The sequence below is a fragment of the Salvelinus namaycush genome, chromosome 32 (genome assembly GCF_016432855.1).
Source record: "Salvelinus namaycush isolate Seneca chromosome 32, SaNama_1.0, whole genome shotgun sequence".
NCBI lineage: Eukaryota > Metazoa > Chordata > Actinopteri > Salmoniformes > Salmonidae > Salvelinus > Salvelinus namaycush.
Window position 1 is genome coordinate 32,886,906 of NC_052338.1, and position 22,420 is coordinate 32,909,325.

Sequence of the window (22,420 nt, forward strand, 5' to 3'; positions counted from 1 at the left end):
TGGTTCTGAATATAAACGGCAACACCTCCACCTTTGGCATTTCTGTTTTTTCGGTAGATGTTATAACCATGTATTGTTCCCACTGTATCATCAAAAGTATTATCTAACCGAGTTTCAGAGATTGTCTGAAAATGAATGTCATCTGTTACTAGCAAATTATTTATTTCATGTTTCTTAAGCCATATATGTTAATGTGTGCTAGTTTTATCACTTTTCTGGGATGCTTGCTTGTTTTCATTGCTTTACTGGGAAGCCTAGCAGAAGTAGACATGCTCATGTTATTTATGTTAGTGCAGGGTGAGCTGCACACAGTGGACTTCCTACTAGGGCACACCGCCTCAGTGCTAACAGTATACACTGACATACTGTACCAAGTTTGACCATCACCCTCTCTCTGCCATCAGATGAGTATGAATTCATTAGCAGCAATTGTCTATCGGTGTAGGGACCTAATTATAGGTCAGGGGTATTCAACTCTTACCCTACGAGGTCCCGAGCCTGCTGGTTTTCTGGTCTACCTGATAATTAATTGCACTCACCTGTTGTCCCAGGTCTAAATTAGTTCCTGATTAGGGGGCAACAATGAAAAAACATTAGCACGTCACCTCGTTAGTCAGTATGTGTTACACCTGCCTTGGTTTGTCATCTCGTTAGTGGGAAGGCGTTTCACCTGCGCTGGCCCAGGTGATATTTAAGATTGAGTTGTCTTGAGAGATGTGGAGGGTTAACAACTTTAGTTGGTGTGCCCTAGTTGATGGCTGAAAAACAATATTTTATATGATCTTCCCTTTTTTTTTTTTGCGGCACATTTTGGTTTGCTTCCTATCTTTAATTTTGGTGTGGGTTTTTATTTTGTTTGGGCAAATTTAGTGGCTGCTCATGGTAGGTGTCATTTAGGTCCCAGTTCTTGCTAGCCAACTTTCAGTGGACATTTAGTCTTTCAGAACCCCAGCTGTTTGGTTTTGGTTGTTGTCAGTGACTGTTAGATCCCCCTTCTGTTTGAGTGACCATTTTTGGCTTCTTGTTGGGGAACGTAACAGTTCCACCTCATAATGGCAGAGATGAAAGGAATGAAGTGTGTATACTCTCTGTAGAGCAATAGGTGGTAACACTGTACAGTTACCTCTACACCTGCACTACTGGGTGCAGATTGAAGCTGGCAGTATTGACAGTAACACTACCCATACAGGCAGGCACAACACTGTTTGCCCTTCACTGCCTTGCATGGTATGGCTCTATATACTGAAGTATAATGACATGTCTCCCTCTGTTTCTCCAGGGAGAGACAGGGACAGTGTGTAATGTGCGAATAACTAAATTGACTTTGCAGTTGACTCTAATTTTCCTTCTCCATAGAGACGCTGGATATCGAGTTTCAATCCTTCACATCCCACACATGTTCAGTAGAGAACATCCATAGACATGGAGCTGCTGCAGCAGAAAGACCACTTCCTATAGGTAAAACACAGGAATAGATGAGCACAGACGTCATTTTCACAAAGCTTAATGTGTTCGATTAGTGGGTATATATCTGAAGGTTCGTGTGTGTGTGTGAGGCAGACTGTTGTACCGTCTGTCCTCTCTGGAGGGGTTGGTGTGTGGAGGCAGACTGTTGTATCGTCTGTTCTCTCTGGAGGGGTTGGTGTGTGGAGGCAGACTGTTGTATCGTCTGTCCTCTCTGGAGGGGTTGGTGTGTGGAGGCAGACTGTTGTACCGTCTGTCTTCTCTGGAGGGGTTGGTGTGTGGAGGCAGACGGTTGTATCGTCTGTCCTCTCTGGAGGGGTTGGTGTGTGGAGGCAGACGGTTGTATCGTCTGTCCTCTCTGGAGGGGTTGGTGTGTGGAGGCAGACTGTTGTATCGTCTGTCCTCTCTGGAGGGGTTGGTGTGTGGAGGCAGACTGTTGTATCGTCTGTCCTCTCTGGAGGGGTTGGTGTGTGGAGGCAGACTGTTGTATCGTCTGTCCTCTCTGGAGGGGTTGGTGTGTGGAGGCAGACTGTTGTATCGTCTGTCCTCTCTGGAGGGGTTGGTGTGTGGAGGCAGACTGTTGTACCGTCTGTCCTCTCTGGAGGGGTTGGTGTGTGGAGGCAGACTGTTGTACCGTCTGTCCTCTCTGGAGGGGTTGGTGTGTGGAGGCAGACTGTTGTACCGTCTGTCCTCTCTGGAGAGGTTGGTGTGTGGAGGCAGACTGTTGTACCGTCTGTCCTCTCTGGAGAGGTTGGTGTGTGGAGGCAGACTGTTGTACCGTCTGTCCTCTCTGGAGGGGTTGGTGTGTGGAAGCAGACTGTTGTACCGTCTGTCCTCTCTGGAGGGGTTGGTGTGTGGAGGCAGACTGTTGTACCGTCTGTCTTCTCTGGAGGGGTTGGTGTGTGGAGGCAGACTGTTGTACCGTCTGTCCTCTCTGGAGAGGTTGGTGTGTGGAGGCAGACTGTTGTATCGTCTGTCCTCTCTGGAGGGGTTGGTGTGTGGAGGCAGACTGTTGTATCGTCTGTCCTCTCTGGAGGGGTTGGTGTGTGGAGGCAGACTGTTGTATCGTCTGTCCTCTCTGGAGGGGTTGGTGTGTGGAGGCAGACTGTTGTATCGTCTGTCCTCTCTGGAGGGGTTGGTGTGTGGAGGCAGACTGTTGTACCGTCTGTCCTCTCTGGAGAGGTTGGTGTGTGGAGGCAGACTGTTGTACCGTCTGTCCTCTCTGGAGGGGTTGGTGTGTGGAGGCAGACTGTTGTATCGTCTGTCCTCTCTGGAGGGGTTGGTGTGTGGAGGCAGACTGTTGTATCGTCTGTCCTCTCTGGAGGGGTTGGTGTGTGGAGGCAGACTGTTGTATCGTCTGTCCTCTCTGGAGGGGTTGGTGTGTGGAGGCAGACTGTTGTACCGTCTGTCCTCTCTGGAGAGGTTGGTGTGTGGAGGCAGACTGTTGTACCGTCTGTCCTCTCTGGAGGGGTTGGTGTGTGGAGGCTCTAACCTGCTGCTTCTGATGTCGCGCCCTCAGGGGAAGAATGTCCCGGAAACCTTCCCCTCCTTCCGCCAGGACACACCTAAACCTCCACATAATATTCTGACAGCCTTATTCTAAAATGTATTAAATGTTTTTCCTCAATCTAAACACAATGCCCCATAATGACAGTGAAAACATGTTTTTAGACATTTTTGCAAATTTATTACAAATAAAAACAGGACTACCTTATTGACATAAGTATTCAGACCCTTTGCTATGAGACTCAAAATTGCATTCAGGTGGATCCTGTTTCCAATGATCATCCTTGAGATGTTTCTACAACTTGATCGGCGTCCACCTGTGGTAAATTCAATTAATTGGACATGATTTGGAAAGGCACACACCTGTCTATATAAGGTCCCACCGTTGACAGTGGACGTCAGAGCAAAAACCAAGGCCGTTCTCCCCCAATTTAAACAGGTGGCAAAAGTCAACGGGTCTGAATACTTTCATAATGCACTGTACAGACTATTAGGAATGTTCCATGGGTCAGAGAATAGTCCATTGGTAGGGGACATGCAGAAAGGTGACGTTAGTCTTTCCCTACACCTTACCATTACCCTCTACTCTCACCTTAGATCCTTGACCTTAAACCACTGACCCTTAAGTTTCCATCATGACCTGACATGTGTTACAGGAGGAGTGGAAGGCGGAGTATTTCCTGGTACCAGCGGCAGCGCTCCGAGCTATAGAACTTCTTGCAGTTCCTGTTACTACAAAATGTTCAAGGTGCCCCCTTGAAAAGAGATTTTGTTTAAGTAATTTCTAAAAGGCTAGACCCCCCCCCGTGCCGTCAACCAACAGGGTTACAGCAAAGAGCGGTGTGTGTGTGCTGAAGCACTTTTAGTGAGATTTTGTGTTTGGACAGTTACAAGAATCCTGTTTTCAACATATTGCTGTCCCTGGGCCACAGTATCCACCCATCTCCTGCCCTATAGCCTTGTTTATACCTGGTGCTAACATGCGTCCTGGTCTTGTCCACATTCTGATTGTGCCCACATTTTCAGACAGGTGTAGATGATTAAAAGATGCATGGTGGTCTGATCGTGATCAGATCTTTCTGCCCACATCCTGAGGTAGTCAGGAACGCATTTGGGTCTGGATATCTTACAAGTGTCGACAGATCCGGACAGTGAAACCATTTAAATCATTGTTATCCTGATTTCCCGCCGTGTCTTCACTGACCTTTTCAACATTTCCTTGTCCCATTCTGTAATCCCAACATGTTTCAAGCAGACCGATTTGTCTCTGTTCCTAAGAACTTAAAGGTAACCTGCCCGAAACGACTACAGAAACGACGTAGCACTCACATCTGTAACCATGAAATGATTTGACAAGCTGGTCATGACACACATCAACACCAGCAACTACGTACAGCCATTGAAGAGCAGTGGGACAACATTCCACAGGCCACAATCAACAGCCTGATCAACTCTATGCAAAGATGATGTGTCATGCTGCATGAGGCAAATGGTGGTCACACTAGATACTGACTGGTTTTCACGAGGTAAACGGTGGTCACACTAGATACTGACTGGTTTTCACGAGGTAAACGGTGGTCACATTAGATACTGACTGGTTTTCACGAGGTAAACGGTGGTCACATTAGATACTGACTGGTTTTCACGAGGTAAACGGTGGTCACATTAGATACTGACTGGTTTTCACGAGGTAAACGGTGGTCACATTAGATACTGACTGGTTTTCACGAGGTAAATGGTGGTCACACCAGATACTGACTGGTTTTCACGAGGTAAATGGTGGTCACACTAGATACTGACTGGTTTTCACGAGGTAAACGGTGGTCACACTAGATACTGACTGGTTTTCACGAGGTAAACGGTGGTCACATTAGATACTGACTGGTTTTCACGAGGTAAACGGTGGTCACATTAGATACTGACTGGTTTTCACGAGGCAAATGGTGGTCACACTAGATACTGACTGGTTTTCACGAGGTAAACGGTGGTCACATTAGATACTGACTGGTTTTCACGAGGTAAACGGTGGTCACATTAGATACTGACTGGTTTTCACGAGGTAAACGGTGGTCACATTAGATACTGACTGGTTTTCACGAGGCAAATGGTGGTCACATTAGATACTGACTGGTTTTCACGAGGCAAATGGTGGTCACATTAGATACTGACTGGTTTTCACGAGGTAAACGGTGGTCACATTAGATACTGACTGGTTTTCACGAGGTAAACGGTGGTCACACTAGATACTGACTGGTTTTCACGAGGTAAACGGTGGTCACACTAGATACTGACTGGTTTACTGATCCACGCACCTATCTTAATAAAAACTATCTGTATTCCCAGTCATGAAATCCATAGATCAGGACGTAATGAATTTATTTAAATTTCCTGATATGAACTTTAACTTAGTAAAATCTTTGAAATTGTTGCGTTTATATTTTTGTTCAGTGTACACACGGACATGCCAACACACACAGACATGCTAACATGAATCCTTTGTCCTGATCTTGCCCACATTTTCTGAAATATGTCTACATGGTATTAAAATGTGTCTCTTACCCATCTACTCTGTATGCATATTATTAGACAGCTTGACTTATTCCACATTGTGTTACAGCCTGAATTCAAACATTACACCATAAATGACAAGGTGAAAATGTGTTTTTAGAAATTTTTGCTAATTTATTGAAGAGTCCTGAGTCAATACATGTTAGAATCCCCTTTGGCAGCGATTACAGCTGTGAGTCTTTCTGGGTAAGTCTCTAAGAGCTTTGCACACCTGCATTATACAATATTTGCACATTATTCTTTAAGCTCTGTCAAGTTGGTTGATCATTGCTAGACAGCGATTTCCAGGTCTTGCCATAGATTTTCATGCCGACTTAAGTCAAAACTGTAACTAGGCCAATCAGGAGCATTCAAAGTCGTCTCGGTAACCAACTCCAGTGTATATTTGGCTTTGTGTTTTGGGTTATTGTCCTACCAAACAGTGAATTTGTCTCCCAGTGTCTGTTGGAAAGCAGACTGAACCAGGTTTTCCTGTGCTTAGCTCTATTCCATTTATTTCCCCCCAAAAATTCCCTAGTGGTTGCTGATGACACATACCCACAACATGATGCAACCACCACCATGCTTGAAAATATGAAGAGTGGTACTCAGTGATGTCGTTTCTCATTGCAAACAGGATGCATGTTTGTATTCTGTCCAGGCTTCCTGTTTTTCACTGTCATTTAGGTTAGTATTGTGTGTAGGCTAGTGACACATTTCAATATAATCCATTTTAAATTCAGGCTTGAACGCAACAAAATGTGGAGAACATCCAGGGGATTGAATACTTTGAAGTACGTAAACATTAAAGGGATTCAGACAGATTTTTCCCTTCATGATATGCATACATTTAGGGCTTTTATTTAGACAGAACATGACGATTTCATTCATTGCATTATGGTATGTGGCCCTTATCATAAACCACACAGACCATCTTTATGAAGGAACTTTATTTTCAGCACAGACGTGTTTGACTGTCGGCTGTACAGAAACAGTGATCATGACCTCACCTACACAGAGAGACAGGGGACACACAGAGAGACAGGGAACACAGGTAGAACTAGGACAAGTATCAAGTCTTTCTACGCCCCTTTCCTGCACATTTTATTGTCTAACTGAGGAATCACATTTCAAGCACGCCATTCTTCTCAGGTTCTGTAGTAGAAGGAATTGTAGCGTTCAGGTTTCTGTGAGTTGTCTCCTTTTTCATGGAGAGAAACAAGCAGGAGTTAGTTTCATCTCTTTCATCTCAGAACAATAGGACTCCTGATTGAGTTTCGCAATGCGCTTGAACCGTCACACCTGGTGTTAACCTCGCCACCTTTTTGCCATTCACCCAGAGTACCACAGCTTCTTTTCATGGGACTCGTGCCAACCAAGGAATAAACAAGAAAGAAAAAATGACTAGATAGATACCCCCCGTATGGCAACAATGGAAAGTGAAAATGGTGACCGACTGACGGTAAGAAGAGAAGTCACTTTTCATCACATTGGTGTTTGACCCAGGGTCTGTAGAGATGGAGGAGACCCAGGGTCTGTAGAGATGGAGGAGACCCAGGGTCTGTAGAGATGGAGGAGACCCAGGGTCTGTAGAGATGGAGACCCAGGGTCTGTAGAGATGGAGACCCAGGGTCTGTAGAGATGGAAGTGTATTCAGTGATGTGACCCAGGGTCTGTAGAGATGGAGGAGACCCAGGGTCTGTAGAGATGGAGTATTCAGTGATGTGACCCAGGGTCTGTAGAGATGGAGGAGACCCAGGGTCTGTAGAGATGGAGGAGACCCAGGGTCTGTAGAGATGGAGACCCAGGGTCTGTAGAGATGGAGACCCAGGGTCTGTAGAGATGGAAGTGTATTCAGTGATGTGACCCAGGGTCTGTAGAGATGGAGGAGACCCAGGGTCTGTAGAGATGGAGTATTCAGTGATGTGACCCAGGGTCTGTAGAGATGGAGGAGACCCAGGGTCTGTAGAGATGGAGGAGACCCAGGGTCTGTAGAGATGGGGGTGTATTCTCAGTGATGTGACCCAGGGTCTGTAGAGATGGAGGAGACCCAGAGTCTGTAGAGATGGAGGAGACCCAGGGTCTGTAGAGATGGAGGAGACCCAGGGTCTGTAGAGATGGGGGTGTATTCAGTGATGTGACCCAGGGTCTGTAGAGATGGGGGTGTATTCAGTGATGTGACCCAGGGTCTGTAGAGATGGGGGTGTATTCAGTGATGTGACCCAGGGTCTGTAGAGATGGGGGTGTATTCAGTGATGTGACCCAGGGTCTGTAGAGATGGGGGTGTATTCTCAGTGATGTGACCCAGGGTCTGTAGAGATGGGGGTGTATTCTCAGTGATGTGACCCAGGGTCTGTAGAGATGGGGGTGTATTCAGTGATGTGACACAGGGTCTGTAGAGATGGGGGTGTATTCAGTGATGTGAAATGTTCTGGATGTTGCATATAGAAATAGAATAGGGATTCAGACAGCCAATCACATCCGTTCAACACCATACATTTCTACCTGAACGTTCTGTAAGGACGCACCCCTCTTGAACAGGCCCTGTGCTCCTCAGTTCCTGGTGTTGTTGAAGTAGCTGACAGGTTCTGTTCCGTTTTCAAGTCAACATTAATAATAGTCACTTTATTTCTCTCAGGTGTCATGAAGGGTGTGGTTCCAAAACTACAAACTACATCAAGTTGGACTTTGTGGTCTTTCATTTATGGGATGTTTTGTTTTTAAAGGACTGGGCTACATTTATTTTCGGACAAAATAAAATTAAAATATCTTCCTTCCTCCCCCTCCCAACCTCATGCTCTTGACTAAAAGGCAAAAGCCACAGAACAAAAGCAGTGATAACTACTGACATGATCAAACCAGGTTAGTTTCTGCAACAATAAAAACACATGCACGCACACTTCCACTGCCAGTAGTCAACGACGGCCAGCGGACAGACCAGCGGACAGACCTGACAACACATACAGGGTTTCCATCCCATCCTGTCAGGGGTGAAGGAAGGCCCCGCCTTGGATCAGCCCTGGTTTCACTCTCAAGACACACAACCTTGTTCTAAGGTCAACTTCATCCCAAACCAGTTTGGTCCATTTCTGTGAGTTTATTTATGCCACCCTGCCCCCTTGCACCGACTAGGGACTGTATCTCAATAGTCTAGAGATGCTTCCTCCTCACCCCCTCTCCATGTCAATAGTCTAGAGATGCTTCCTCCTCACCCCCTCTCCATGTCAATAGTCTATTACAGTCAGTGTGTGTCTGTCTGTCTGTGAAAAATCTAACTGAGCCTAGCGAACAGTTTGACGTATGGCACCAGAGACATCTCATCTTACACAACAGCCAAACAAAGAAACTGTCTCAGTCAAAAGACAAAACTAAAAGCCATAAAAGCGACAGTAAAAAAATGAGATTGAAGAGACTTGAGTGAAGTGAAAGAAGTACCCATGATGCTTAGACACGTCTATGCAGGCAGGGTCTTCAGTGGAGATGGCCGGTCCTGCTCTGAAATAGGCTGGGGTATATTATGGTATTAGACCCGATTCATATGATACATGGACCAGAACTGGCCCTGTTGACATTCTGTTACAGAGTAACAGCTCCATCAATCCTCAAAATCAATACTTGATTGGCTAAGAGGACTCTCGTCCTCACTAGTTGTCTGGGAACAGATCAGAAGGTCCACACCGGGGCCGGCGCGTTCTAGACAGTCTTTTCTGGTTTAGTTAGTCGCCAGCTCTGCTTCCGTGAAAGTGTGTGTGGTCGAGTCTCAGGTCAGAGCGAATGAGACACTAACGGCTGGGTTCTGTCTGTCTGCCTGAACCTCAGTCCGCACGTTCGAGTCACAGGGAGGTCCAGCAGCACTGACTGATGACTGGCCCTGTCTGAGGCCTATAGTGCTGCCTGTATGGGCCTCTGTGGGGGGGGCAGCCTCCCTCTCCTCCTCTATATGACTCTCTCTCTGTGTGGGGGGGCAGCCTCCCTCCTCTCCTCTATATGACTCTCTCTCTGTGTGGGGGGGCAGCCTCCCTCTCCTCCTCTATATGACTCTCTCTCTGTGTGGGGGGGCAGCCTCCCTCTCCTCCTCTATATGACTCTCTCTCTGTGTGGGGGGGCAGCCTCCCTCTCCTCCTCTATATGACTCTCTCTCTGTGTGGGGGGGGCAACCTCCCTCTCCTCCTCTATATGACTCTCTCTCTGTGTGGGGGGGGCAACCTCCCTCTCCTCCTCTATATGACTCTCTCTGTGTGGGGGGCAGCCTCCCTCCTCTATATGACTCTCTCTCTGTGGGGGGGGCAGCCTCCCTCCTCTATATGACTCTCTCTCTGTGGGGGGGGCAGCCTCCCTCCTCTATATGACTCTCTCTCTGTGGGGGGGCAGCCTCCCTCCTCTCGTACAACAATATAAACATTTAAGAATAAACAAAGTCCCCCCCCCCCTCAGTAATAGTGTTTTCAATATGAAACAGTGGTCACACCCTGTCAGATTCTAACATTAACAAGGTCGCAGTTCAGTTTCTCTGTCCGTCTGCCTTAGACACGGCAATCTGAACGATAGGAGAGGGAGGGATGGAAGGAGGGATGGAGGCTGCTCCCCTCCACACAGACGGAGGAGTGTTGAGTGATGTCATCGCACGCTCATCCTCTATGGCTACTTCAAAACCAGGTGAAGCCCCTCCCCCATTTGGTGGAGCCCCTCCCCCGTTTCATCTAGAGAGAAACAGACCGAGAGAGATGGAGGGAGAGAGAGATGGAGGGAGGGAGCGAGATGGAGAGAGAGATGGAGCGAGAGAGAGATGGAGGGAGGGAGCGAGATGGAGAGAGAGAGATGGAGAGAGAAAGACCGAGAGAGAGCGTTAGCATTGAGGTCAAACTAGAAAAGGAAAGTTTGTCCAGAACAGAAATGTCTGACTATGTCACCATACCTTTGATTGTGCCGATCAGAAAGCAGCTCTCGTCCGGTAAGTTGTAAACCATCTGGGAAATAACATTAGATAACATTAAAACAGAAATGTTACGGTTAAGAAATCTAGTTTAAAACTAGAACAATGCAACTGAACCAGTAATGTTAAGGTATACTGATACAGTATCAAGTCAATCACACGGGTCCACTAGCTGTGATGCACAGTCTGGTTGGGGGACTGTTTTGAATGGTGCACCCAGTACTTCCTGAATAGGCTGAAGGGGGGAAGGGTTAGGGTGGGACACAGCGGCAGTAGGTAAATATAATGCAAACACCTGATGGACAGAGAACATCCACCTCTACCTGGTCACTGAACAGTGTGTGTGTACCTGGTCACTCAGCAGTATGTGTGTGTGTGTGTGTACCTGGTCACTCGGCAGTGTGTGTGTGTGTACCTGGTCACTCAGCAGTATGTGTGTGTGTGTGTGTACCTGGTCACTCGGCAGTGTGTGTGTGTGTGTGTGTACCTGGTCACTCGGCAGTGTGTGTGTGTGTACCTGGTCACTCGGCAGTGTGTGTGTGTGTACCTGGTCACTCGGCAGTGTGTGTGTGTGTGTGTGTACCTGGTCACTCGGCAGTGTGTGTGTGTGTACCTGGTCACTCGGCAGTGTGTGTGTGTGTGTGTACCTGGTCACTCGGCAGTGTGTGTGTGTGTGTGTACCTGGTCACTCAGCAGTGTGTGTGTGTGTACCTGGTCACTCAGCAGTGTGTGTGTACCTGGTCACTCAGCAGTGTGTGTGTGTGTGTGTACCTGGTCACTCAGCAGTGTGTGTGTGTGTGTGTGTGTGTGTGTGTACCTGGTCACTCAGCAGTGTGTGTACCTGGTCACTCAGCAGTATGTGTGTGTGTACCTGGTCACTCAGCAGTGTGTGTGTGTACCTGGTCACTCAGCAGTGTGTGTGTGTGTGTGTGTGTGTGTACCTGGTCACTCAGCAGTGTGTGTGTGTGTGTGTGTGTGTGTGTGTGTGTACCTGGTCACTCAGCAGTGTGTGTGTGTGTGTGTGTGTGTGTGTGTGTGTGTGTACCTGGTCACTCAGCAGTGTGTGTGTGTGTGTACCTGGTCACTCAGCAGTGTGTGTGTGTGTGTACCTGGTCACTCAGCAGTATGTGTGTGTGTGTACCTGGTCACTCAGCAGCGTGTGTGTACCTGGTCACTCAGCAGCGTGTGTGTACCTGGTCACTCAGCAGCGTGTGTGTACCTGGTCACTCAGCAGCGTGTGTGTACCTGGTCACTCAGCAGCGTGTGTGTACCTGGTCACTCAGCAGCGTGTGTGTACCTGGTCACTCAGCAGCGTGTGTGTACCTGGTCACTCAGCAGCGTGTGTGTACCTGGTCACTCAGCAGCGTGTGTGTACCTGGTCACTCAGCAGCGTGTGTGTACCTGGTCACTCAGCAGCGTGTGGGTACCTGGTCACTCAGCAGCGTGTGTGTACCTGGTCACTCAGCAGCGTGTGTGTACCTGGTCACTCAGCAGCGTGTGTGTGTGTGTGTGTGTACCTGGTCACTCAGCAGCGTGTGTGTACCTGGTCACTCAGCAGCGTGTGTGTACCTGGTCACTCAGCAGCGTGTGTGTACCTGGTCACTCAGCAGCGTGTGTGTACCTGGTCACTCAGCAGCGTGTGTGTACCTGGTCACTCAGCAGCGTGTGTGTACCTGGTCACTCAGCAGCGTGTGTGTACCTGGTCACTCAGCAGCGTGTGTGTACCTGGTCACTCAGCAGCGTGTGTGTACCTGGTCACTCAGCAGCGTGTGTGTACCTGGTCACTCAGCAGTGTGTGTGTACCTGGTCACTCAGCAGTATGTGTGTACCTGGTCACTCAGCAGTATGTGTGTACCTGGTCACTCAGCAGTATGTGTGTACCTGGTCACTCAGCAGTATGTGTGTACCTGGTCACTCAGCAGTATGTGTGTACCTGGTCACTCAGCAGTATGTGTGTACCTGGTCACTCAGCAGTATGTGTGTACCTGGTCACTCAGCAGTATGTGTGTACCTGGTCACTCAGCAGTATGTGTGTACCTGGTCACTCAGCAGTATGTGTGTACCTGGTCACTCAGCAGTATGTGTGTACCTGGTCACTCAGCAGTATGTGTGTACCTGGTCACTCAGCAGTATGTGTGTACCTGGTCACTCAGCAGTATGTGTGTACCTGGTCACTCAGCAGTGTGTGTGTGTGTGTGTACCTGGTCACTCAGCAGTGTGTGTGTGTGTGTGTACCTGGTCACTCAGCAGTGTGTGTGTGTGTGTGTACCTGGTCACTCAGCAGTGTGTGTGTGTGTGTGTGTGTGTGTGTGTGTGTGTGTGTACCTGGTCACTCAGCAGTGTGTGTGTGTGTGTGTACCTGGTCACTCAGCAGTGTGTGTGTGTGTGTGTGTGTGTACCTGGTCACTCAGCAGTGTGTGTGTGTGTGTGTGTGTGTACCTGGTCACTCAGCAGTGTGTGTGTGTGTGTGTGTACCTGGTCACTCAGCAGTATGTGTGTGTGTGTGTGTACCTGGTCACTCAGCAGTATGTGTGTGTGTACCTGGTCACTCAGCAGTATGTGTGTGTGTACCTGGTCACTCAGCAGTATGTGTGTGTGTACCTGGTCACTCAGCAGTATGTGTGTGTGTACCTGGTCACTCAGCAGTATGTGTGTGTGTACCTGGTCACTCAGCAGTATGTGTGTGTGTGTGTACCTGGTCACTCAGCAGTGTGTGTGTGTGTGTGTACCTGGTCACTCAGCAGTGTGTGTGTGTGTGTGTGTACCTGGTCACTCAGCAGTGTGTGTGTGTGTGTGTGTACCTGGTCACTCAGCAGTGTGTGTGTGTGTGTGTGTACCTGGTCACTCAGCAGTATGTGTGTGTGTACCTGGTCACTCAGCAGTATGTGTGTGTGTACCTGGTCACTCAGCAGTATGTGTGTGTGTACCTGGTCACTCAGCAGTATGTGTGTGTGTACCTGGTCACTCAGCAGTATGTGTGTGTGTACCTGGTCACTCAGCAGTATGTGTGTGTGTACCTGGTCACTCAGCAGTGTGTGTGTGTGTGTGTACCTGGTCACTCAGCAGTGTGTGTGTGTGTGTGTGTACCTGGTCACTCAGCAGTGTGTGTGTGTGTGTGTGTACCTGGTCACTCAGCAGTGTGTGTGTGTGTGTGTGTACCTGGTCACTCAGCAGTGTGTGTGTGTGTGTGTGTACCTGGTCACTCAGCAGTGTGTGTGTGTGTGTGTGTACCTGGTCACTCAGCAGTGTGTGTGTGTGTGTGTACCTGGTCACTCAGCAGTATGTGTGTGTGTACCTGGTCACTCAGCAGTATGTGTGTGTGTACCTGGTCACTCAGCAGTATGTGTGTGTGTACCTGGTCACTCAGCAGTATGTGTGTGTGTACCTGGTCACTCAGCAGTATGTGTGTGTGTACCTGGTCACTCAGCAGTATGTGTGTGTGTACCTGGTCACTCAGCAGTATGTGTGTGTGTACCTGGTCACTCAGCAGTATGTGTGTGTGTACCTGGTCACTCAGCAGTATGTGTGTGTGTACCTGGTCACTCAGCAGTATGTGTGTGTGTACCTGGTCACTCAGCAGTATGTGTGTGTGTACCTGGTCACTCAGCAGTATGTGTGTGTGTACCTGGTCACTCAGCAGTATGTGTGTGTGTACCTGGTCACTCAGCAGTATGTGTGTGTGTGTGTGTGTGTGTGTGTGTACCTGGTCACTCAGCAGTATGTGTGTGTGTGTGTGTGTGTGTGTGTGTGTACCTGGTCACTCAGCAGTATGTGTGTGTGTACCTGGTCACTCAGCAGTGTGTGTGTGTGTGTGTGTGTGTGTGTGTGTACCTGGTCACTCAGCAGTATGTGTGTGTGTGTGTGTGTGTGTGTGTGTACCTGGTCACTCAGCAGTATGTGTGTGTGTACCTGGTCACTCAGCAGTATGTGTGTGTGTGTATACCTGGTCACTCAGCAGTGTGTGTGTGTGTGTGTGTACCTGGTCACTCAGCAGTGTGTGTGTGTGCACCTGGTCACTCAGCAGTGTGTGTGTGTGTGTGTATACCTGGTCACTCAGCAGTGTGTGTGTGTGTGTGTGTGTGTACCTGGTCACTCAGGAGTGTGTGTGTGTGCACCCGGTCACTCAGCAGTGTGTGTGTGTGTATACCTGGTCACTCAGCAGTGTGTGTGTGTGTGTGTGTGTGTGTGTGTGTGTGTGTGTGTGTACACCTGGTCACTCAGCAGTATGTGTGTGTTTACCTGGTCACTCAGCAGTATGTGTGTACCTGGTCACTCAGCAGTATGTGTGTGTGTGTGTGTACCTGGTCACTCAGCAGTATGTGTGTGTGTGTGTGTGTGTGTGTACCTGGTCACTCAGCAGTATGTGTGTGTGTGTGTGTACCTGGTCACTCAGCAGTATGTGTGTGTGTGTGTGTACCTGGTCACTCAGCAGTATGTGTGTGTGTGTGTGTACCTGGTCACTCAGCAGTATGTGTGTGTGTGTGTACCTGGTCACTCAGCAGTATGTGTGTGTGTGTGTACCTGGTCACTCAGCAGTATGTGTGTGTGTGTGTGTGTGTACCTGGTCACTCAGCAGTATGTGTGTGTGTGTGTGTGTACCTGGTCACTCAGCAGTATGTGTGTGTGTGTGTACCTGGTCACTCAGCAGTATGTGTGTGTGTGTGTGTGTGTACCTGGTCACTCTAGCAGTATGTGTGTGTGTATGTGTGTACCTGGTCACTCAGCAGTATGTGTGTGTATGTGTGTACCTGGTCACTCAGCAGTATGTGTGTGTACCTGGTCACTCAGCAGTGTGTGTGTACCTGGTCACTCAGCAGTATGTGTGTACCTGGTCACTCAGCAGTATGTGTGTGTATGTGTGTACCTGGTCACTCAGCAGTATGTGTGTACCTGGTCACTCAGCAGTATGTGTGTACCTGGTCACTCAGCAGTGTGTGTGTACCTGGTCACTCAGCAGTGTGTGTGTGTACCTGGTCACTCAGCAGTGTGTGTGTGTACCTGGTCACTCAGCAGTGTGTGTGTACCTGGTCACTCAGCAGTGTGTGTGTACCTGGTCACTCAGCAGTATGTGTGTACCTGGTCACTCAGCAGTGTGTGTGTACCTGGTTACTCAGCAGTGTGTGTGTACCTGGTCACTCAGCAGTATGTGTGTGTATGTGTGTACCTGGTCACTCAGCAGTGTGTGTGTACCTGGTCACTCAGCAGTGTGTGTGTACCTGGTCACTCAGCAGTGTGTGTGTACCTGGTCACTCAGCAGTGTGTGTGTGTATGTGTGTACCTGGTCACTCAGCAGTATGTGTGTGTATGTGTACCTGGTCACTCAGCAGTGTGTGTGTACCTGGTCACTCAGCAGTGTGTGTGTACCTGGTCACTCAGCAGTGTGTGTGTACCTGGTCACTCAGCAGTGTGTGTGTACCTGGTCACTCAGCAGTGTGTGTGTACCTGGTCACTCAGCAGTGTGTGTGTACCTGGTCACTCAGCCGTGTGTGTGTGTACCTGGTCACTCAGCCGTGTGTGTGTGTACCTGGTCACTCAGCCGTGTGTGTGTGTACCTGGTCACTCAGCCGTGTGTGTGTGTACCTGGTCACTCAGCCGTGTGTGTGTGTACCTGGTCACTCAGCCGTGTGTGTGTGTACCTGGTCACTCAGCCGTGTGTGTGTGTACCTGGTCACTCAGCCGTGTGTGTGTGTACCTGGTCACTCAGCCGTGTGTGTGTGTACCTGGTCACTCAGCCGTGTGTGTGTGTACCTGGTCACTCAGCCGTGTGTGTGTGTACCTGGTCACTCAGCCGTGTGTGTGTGTACCTGGTCACTCAGCCGTGTGTGTGTGTACCTGGTCACTCAGCCGTGTGTGTGTGTACCTGGTCACTCAGCAGTGTGTGTGTGTACCTGGTCACTCAGCAGTGTGTGTGTGTACCTGGTCACTCAGCAGTGTGTGTGTACCTGGTCACTCAGCAGTGTGTGTGTACCTGGTCACTCAGCAGTATGTGTGTACCTGGTCACTCAGCAGTATGTGTGTACCTGGTCACTCAGCAGTATGTGTGTACCTGGTCACTCAGCAGTATGTGTGTACCTGGTCACTCAGCAGTATGTGTGTACCTGGTCACTCAGCAGTATGTGTGTACCTGGTCACTCAGCAGTATGTGTGTACCTGGTCACTCAGCAGTATGTGTGTACCTGGTCACTCAGCAGTGTGTGTGTGTGTGTGTACCTGGTCACTCAGCAGTGTGTGTGTGTGTGTGTACCTGGTCACTCAGCAGTGTGTGTGTGTGTGTGTACCTGGTCACTCAGCAGTGTGTGTGTGTGTGTGTGTGTGTGTGTGTGTGTGTGTACCTGGTCACTCAGCAGTGTGTGTGTGTGTGTGTACCTGGTCACTCAGCAGTGTGTGTGTGTGTGTGTGTGTGTACCTGGTCACTCAGCAGTGTGTGTGTGTGTGTGTGTGTGTACCTGGTCACTCAGCAGTGTGTGTGTGTGTGTGTGTACCTGGTCACTCAGCAGTATGTGTGTGTGTACCTGGTCACTCAGCAGTATGTGTGTGTGTACCTGGTCACTCAGCAGTATGTGTGTGTGTACCTGGTCACTCAGCAGTATGTGTGTGTGTACCTGGTCACTCAGCAGTATGTGTGTGTGTGTGTACCTGGTCACTCAGCAGTGTGTGTGTGTGTGTGTACCTGGTCACTCAGCAGTGTGTGTGTGTGTGTGTGTACCTGGTCACTCAGCAGTGTGTGTGTGTGTGTGTGTACCTGGTCACTCAGCAGTGTGTGTGTGTGTGTGTGTACCTGGTCACTCAGCAGTATGTGTGTGTGTACCTGGTCACTCAGCAGTATGTGTGTGTGTACCTGGTCACTCAGCAGTATGTGTGTGTGTACCTGGTCACTCAGCAGTATGTGTGTGTGTACCTGGTCACTCAGCAGTATGTGTGTGTGTACCTGGTCACTCAGCAGTATGTGTGTGTGTACCTGGTCACTCAGCAGTGTGTGTGTGTGTGTGTACCTGGTCACTCAGCAGTGTGTGTGTGTGTGTGTACCTGGTCACTCAGCAGTGTGTGTGTGTGTGTGTGTACCTGGTCACTCAGCAGTGTGTGTGTGTGTGTGTGTACCTGGTCACTCAGCAGTGTGTGTGTGTGTGTGTGTACCTGGTCACTCAGCAGTGTGTGTGTGTGTGTGTGTACCTGGTCACTCAGCAGTGTGTGTGTGTGTGTGTGTACCTGGTCACTCAGCAGTGTGTGTGTGTGTGTGTGTACCTGGTCACTCAGCAGTATGTGTGTGTTGTACCTGGTCACTCAGCAGTATGTGTGTGTGTACCTGGTCACTCAGCAGTATGTGTGTGTGTACCTGGTCACTCAGCAGTATGTGTGTGTGTACCTGGTCACTCAGCAGTATGTGTGTGTGTACCTGGTCACTCAGCAGTATGTGTGTGTGTACCTGGTCACTCAGCAGTATGTGTGTGTGTACCTGGTCACTCAGCAGTATGTGTGTGTGTACCTGGTCACTCAGCAGTATGTGTGTGTGTACCTGGTCACTCAGCAGTATGTGTGTGTGTACCTGGTCACTCAGCAGTATGTGTGTGTGTACCTGGTCACTCAGCAGTATGTGTGTGTGTACCTGGTCACTTCAGCAGTATGTGTGTGTGTACCTGGTCACTCAGCAGTATGTGTGTGTGTGTGTGTGTGTGTGTGTGTACCTGGTCACTCAGCAGTATGTGTGTGTGTGTGTGTGTGTGTGTGTGTGTACCTGGTCACTCAGCAGTATGTGTGTGTGTACCTGGTCACTCAGCAGTGTGTGTGTGTGTGTGTGTGTGTGTGTGTGTACCTGGTCACTCAGCAGTATGTGTGTGTGTGTGTGTGTGTGTGTGTGTACCTGGTCACTCAGCAGTATGTGTGTGTGTACCTGGTCACTCAGCAGTATGTGTGTGTGTGTATACCTGGTCACTCAGCAGTGTGTGTGTGTGTGTGTGTACCTGGTCACTCAGCAGTGTGTGTGTGTGCACCTGGTCACTCAGCAGTGTGTGTGTGTGTGTGTATACCTGGTCACTCAGCAGTGTGTGTGTGTGTGTGTGTGTGTACCTGGTCACTCAGGAGTGTGTGTGTGTGCACCCGGTCACTCAGCAGTGTGTGTGTGTGTATACCTGGTCACTCAGCAGTGTGTGTGTGTGTGTGTGTGTGTGTGTGTGTGTGTGTGTGTGTGTACACCTGGTCACTCAGCAGTATGTGTGTGTTTACCTGGTCACTCAGCAGTATGTGTGTACCTGGTCACTCAGCAGTATGTGTGTGTGTGTGTGTACCTGGTCACTCAGCAGTATGTGTGTGTGTGTGTGTGTGTGTGTACCTGGTCACTCAGCAGTATGTGTGTGTGTGTGTGTACCTGGTCACTCAGCAGTATGTGTGTGTGTGTGTGTACCTGGTCACTCAGCAGTATGTGTGTGTGTGTGTGTACCTGGTCACTCAGCAGTATGTGTGTGTGTGTGTACCTGGTCACTCAGCAGTATGTGTGTGTGTGTGTACCTGGTCACTCAGCAGTATGTGTGTGTGTGTGTGTGTGTGTGTACCTGGTCACTCAGCAGTATGTGTGTGTGTGTGTGTGTACCTGGTCACTCAGCAGTATGTGTGTGTGTGTGTACCTGGTCACTCAGCAGTATGTGTGTGTGTGTGTGTGTGTACCTGGTCACTCTAGCAGTATGTGTGTGTGTATGTGTGTACCTGGTCACTCAGCAGTATGTGTGTGTATGTGTGTACCTGGTCACTCAGCAGTATGTGTGTGTACCTGGTCACTCAGCAGTGTGTGTGTACCTGGTCACTCAGCAGTATGTGTGTACCTGGTCACTCAGCAGTATGTGTGTGTATGTGTGTACCTGGTCACTCAGCAGTATGTGTGTACCTGGTCACTCAGCAGTATGTGTGTACCTGGTCACTCAGCAGTGTGTGTGTACCTGGTCACTCAGCAGTGTGTGTGTGTACCTGGTCACTCAGCAGTGTGTGTGTGTACCTGGTCACTCAGCAGTGTGTGTGTACCTGGTCACTCAGCAGTGTGTGTGTACCTGGTCACTCAGCAGTATGTGTGTACCTGGTCACTCAGCAGTGTGTGTGTACCTGGTTACTCAGCAGTGTGTGTGTACCTGGTCACTCAGCAGTATGTGTGTGTATGTGTGTACCTGGTCACTCAGCAGTGTGTGTGTACCTGGTCACTCAGCAGTGTGTGTGTACCTGGTCACTCAGCAGTGTGTGTGTACCTGGTCACTCAGCAGTGTGTGTGTGTATGTGTGTACCTGGTCACTCAGCAGTATGTGTGTGTATGTGTACCTGGTCACTCAGCAGTGTGTGTGTACCTGGTCACTCAGCAGTGTGTGTGTACCTGGTCACTCAGCAGTGTGTGTGTACCTGGTCACTCAGCAGTGTGTGTGTACCTGGTCACTCAGCAGTGTGTGTGTACCTGGTCACTCAGCAGTGTGTGTGTACCTGGTCACTCAGCCGTGTGTGTGTACCTGGTCACTCAGCCGTGTGTGTGTGTGTACCTGGTCACTCAGCCGTGTGTGTGTGTACCTGGTCACTCAGCCGTGTGTGTGTGTACCTGGTCACTCAGCCGTGTGTGTGTGTACCTGGTCACTCAGCCGTGTGTGTGTGTACCTGGTCACTCAGCCGTGTGTGTGTGTACCTGGTCACTCAGCCGTGTGTGTGTGTACCTGGTCACTCAGCCGTGTGTGTGTGTACCTGGTCACTCAGCCGTGTGTGTGTGTACCTGGTCACTCAGCCGTGTGTGTGTGTACCTGGTCACTCAGCCGTGTGTGTGTGTACCTGGTCACTCAGCCGTGTGTGTGTGTACCTGGTCACTCAGCCGTGTGTGTGTGTACCTGGTCACTCAGCAGTGTGTGTGTGTACCTGGTCACTCAGCAGTGTGTGTGTGTACCTGGTCACTCAGCAGTGTGTGTGTACCTGGTCACTCAGCAGTGTGTGTGTACCTGGTCACTCAGCAGTATGTGTGTGTGTGTGTACCTGGTCACTCAGCAGTATGTGTGTGTGTGTGTGTGTGTGTGTGTACCTGGTCACTCAGCAGTATGTGTGTGTGTGTGTGTGTACCTGGTCACTCAGCAGTATGTGTGTGTGTGTGTGTGTACCTGGTCACTCAGCAGTATGTGTGTGTGTGTGTACCTGGTCACTCAGCAGTATGTGTGTGTGTGTGTGTGTACCTGGTCACTCAGCAGTATGTGTGTGTGTGTGTGTGTACCTGGTCACTCTAGCAGTATGTGTGTGTGTATGTGTGTACCTGGTCACTCAGCAGTATGTGTGTGTATGTGTGTACCTGGTCACTCAGCAGTATGTGTGTGTACCTGGTCACTCAGCAGTGTGTGTGTACCTGGTCACTCAGCAGTGTGTGTGTACCTGGTCACTCAGCAGTATGTGTGTACCTGGTCACTCAGCAGTATGTGTGTGTATGTGTGTACCTGGTCACTCAGCAGTATGTGTGTACCTGGTCACTCAGCAGTGTGTGTGTACCTGGTCACTCAGCAGTGTGTGTGTACCTGGTCACTCAGCAGTGTGTGTGTACCTGGTCACTCAGCAGTATGTGTGTACCTGGTCACTCAGCAGTGTGTGTGTACCTGGTTACTCAGCAGTGTGTGTGTACCTGGTCACTCAGCAGTATGTGTGTGTATGTGTGTACCTGGTCACTCAGCAGTGTGTGTGTACCTGGTCACTCAGCAGTGTGTGTGTACCTGGTCACTCAGCAGTGTGTGTGTACCTGGTCACTCAGCAGTGTGTGTGTACCTGGTCACTCAGCAGTGTGTGTGTACCTGGTCACTCAGCAGTGTGTGTGTGTATGTGTGTACCTGGTCACTCAGCAGTGTGTGTGTGTATGTGTACCTGGTCACTCAGCAGTATGTGTGTGTATGTGTACCTGGTCACTCAGCAGTGTGTGTGTACCTGGTCACTCAGCAGTGTGTGTGTACCTGGTCACTCAGCAGTGTGTGTGTACCTGGTCACTCAGCAGTGTGTGTACCTGGTCACTCAGCAGTGTGTGTGTACCTGGTCACTCAGCCGTGTGTGTGTGTGTACCTGGTCACTCAGCCGTGTGTGTGTGTACCTGGTCACTCAGCCGTGTGTGTGTGTACCTGGTCACTCAGCCGTGTGTGTGTGTACCTGGTCACTCAGCCGTGTGTGTGTGTACCTGGTCACTCAGCCGTGTGTGTGTGTACCTGGTCACTCAGCCGTGTGTGTGTGTACCTGGTCACTCAGCCGTGTGTGTGTGTACCTGGTCACTCAGCCGTGTGTGTGTGTACCTGGTCACTCAGCAGTGTGTGTGTGTACCTGGTCACTCAGCAGTGTGTGTGTGTACCTGGTCACTCAGCAGTGTGTGTGTACCTGGTCACTCAGCAGTGTGTGTGTACCTGGTCACTCAGCAGTGTGTGTGTACCTGGTCACTCAGCAGTGTGTGTGTACCTGGTCACTCAGCAGTGTGTGTGTACCTGGTCACTCAGCAGTGTGTGTGTACCTGGTCACTCAGCAGTGTGTGTGTACCTGGTCACTCAGCAGTGTGTGTGTACCTGGTCACTCAGCAGTGTGTGTGTACCTGGTCACTCAGCAGTATGTGTGTACCTGGTCACTCAGCAGTGTGTGTGTACCTGGTCACTCAGCAGTATGTGTGTACCTGGTCACTCAGCAGTGTGTGTGTACCTGGTCACTCAGCAGTGTGTGTGTGTGTACCTGGTCACTCAGCAGTATGTGTGTACCTGGTCACTCAGCAGTGTGTGTGTGTGTACCTGGTCACTCAGCAGTATGTGTGTACCTGGTCACTCAGCAGTATGTGTGTACCTGGTCACTCAGCAGTATGTGTGTACCTGGTCACTCAGCAGTGTGTGTGTACCTGGTCACTCAGCAGTGTGTGTGTACCTGGTCACTCAGCAGTGTGTGTGTACCTGGTCACTCAGCAGTGTGTGTGTGTGTACCTGGTCACTCAGCAGTGTGTGTGTGTGTACCTGG

General features: G+C 49.7%; 1 protein-coding gene across 2 annotated transcripts in view; it reads right to left on the reverse strand.

The window, feature by feature from the left end:
* Positions 1-9,655: 9,655 nt before the first annotated feature.
* The window catches only part of LOC120027387 (upstream-binding protein 1-like), a 29,152-nt gene continuing 16,387 nt past the window's right edge, over positions 9,656-22,420 (reverse strand). For both annotated transcript variants that reach the window (XM_038972302.1, XM_038972303.1), the window contains 2 exons: positions 10,433-10,484; positions 9,656-10,217 (listed from right to left, as the gene is read on the reverse strand). In XM_038972302.1, the coding sequence (XP_038828230.1) occupies positions 10,159-10,217; positions 10,433-10,484 (111 nt within the window). In that variant the 3' untranslated portion in view covers positions 9,656-10,158. The remainder of the gene's footprint in view (positions 10,218-10,432; positions 10,485-22,420) is intronic.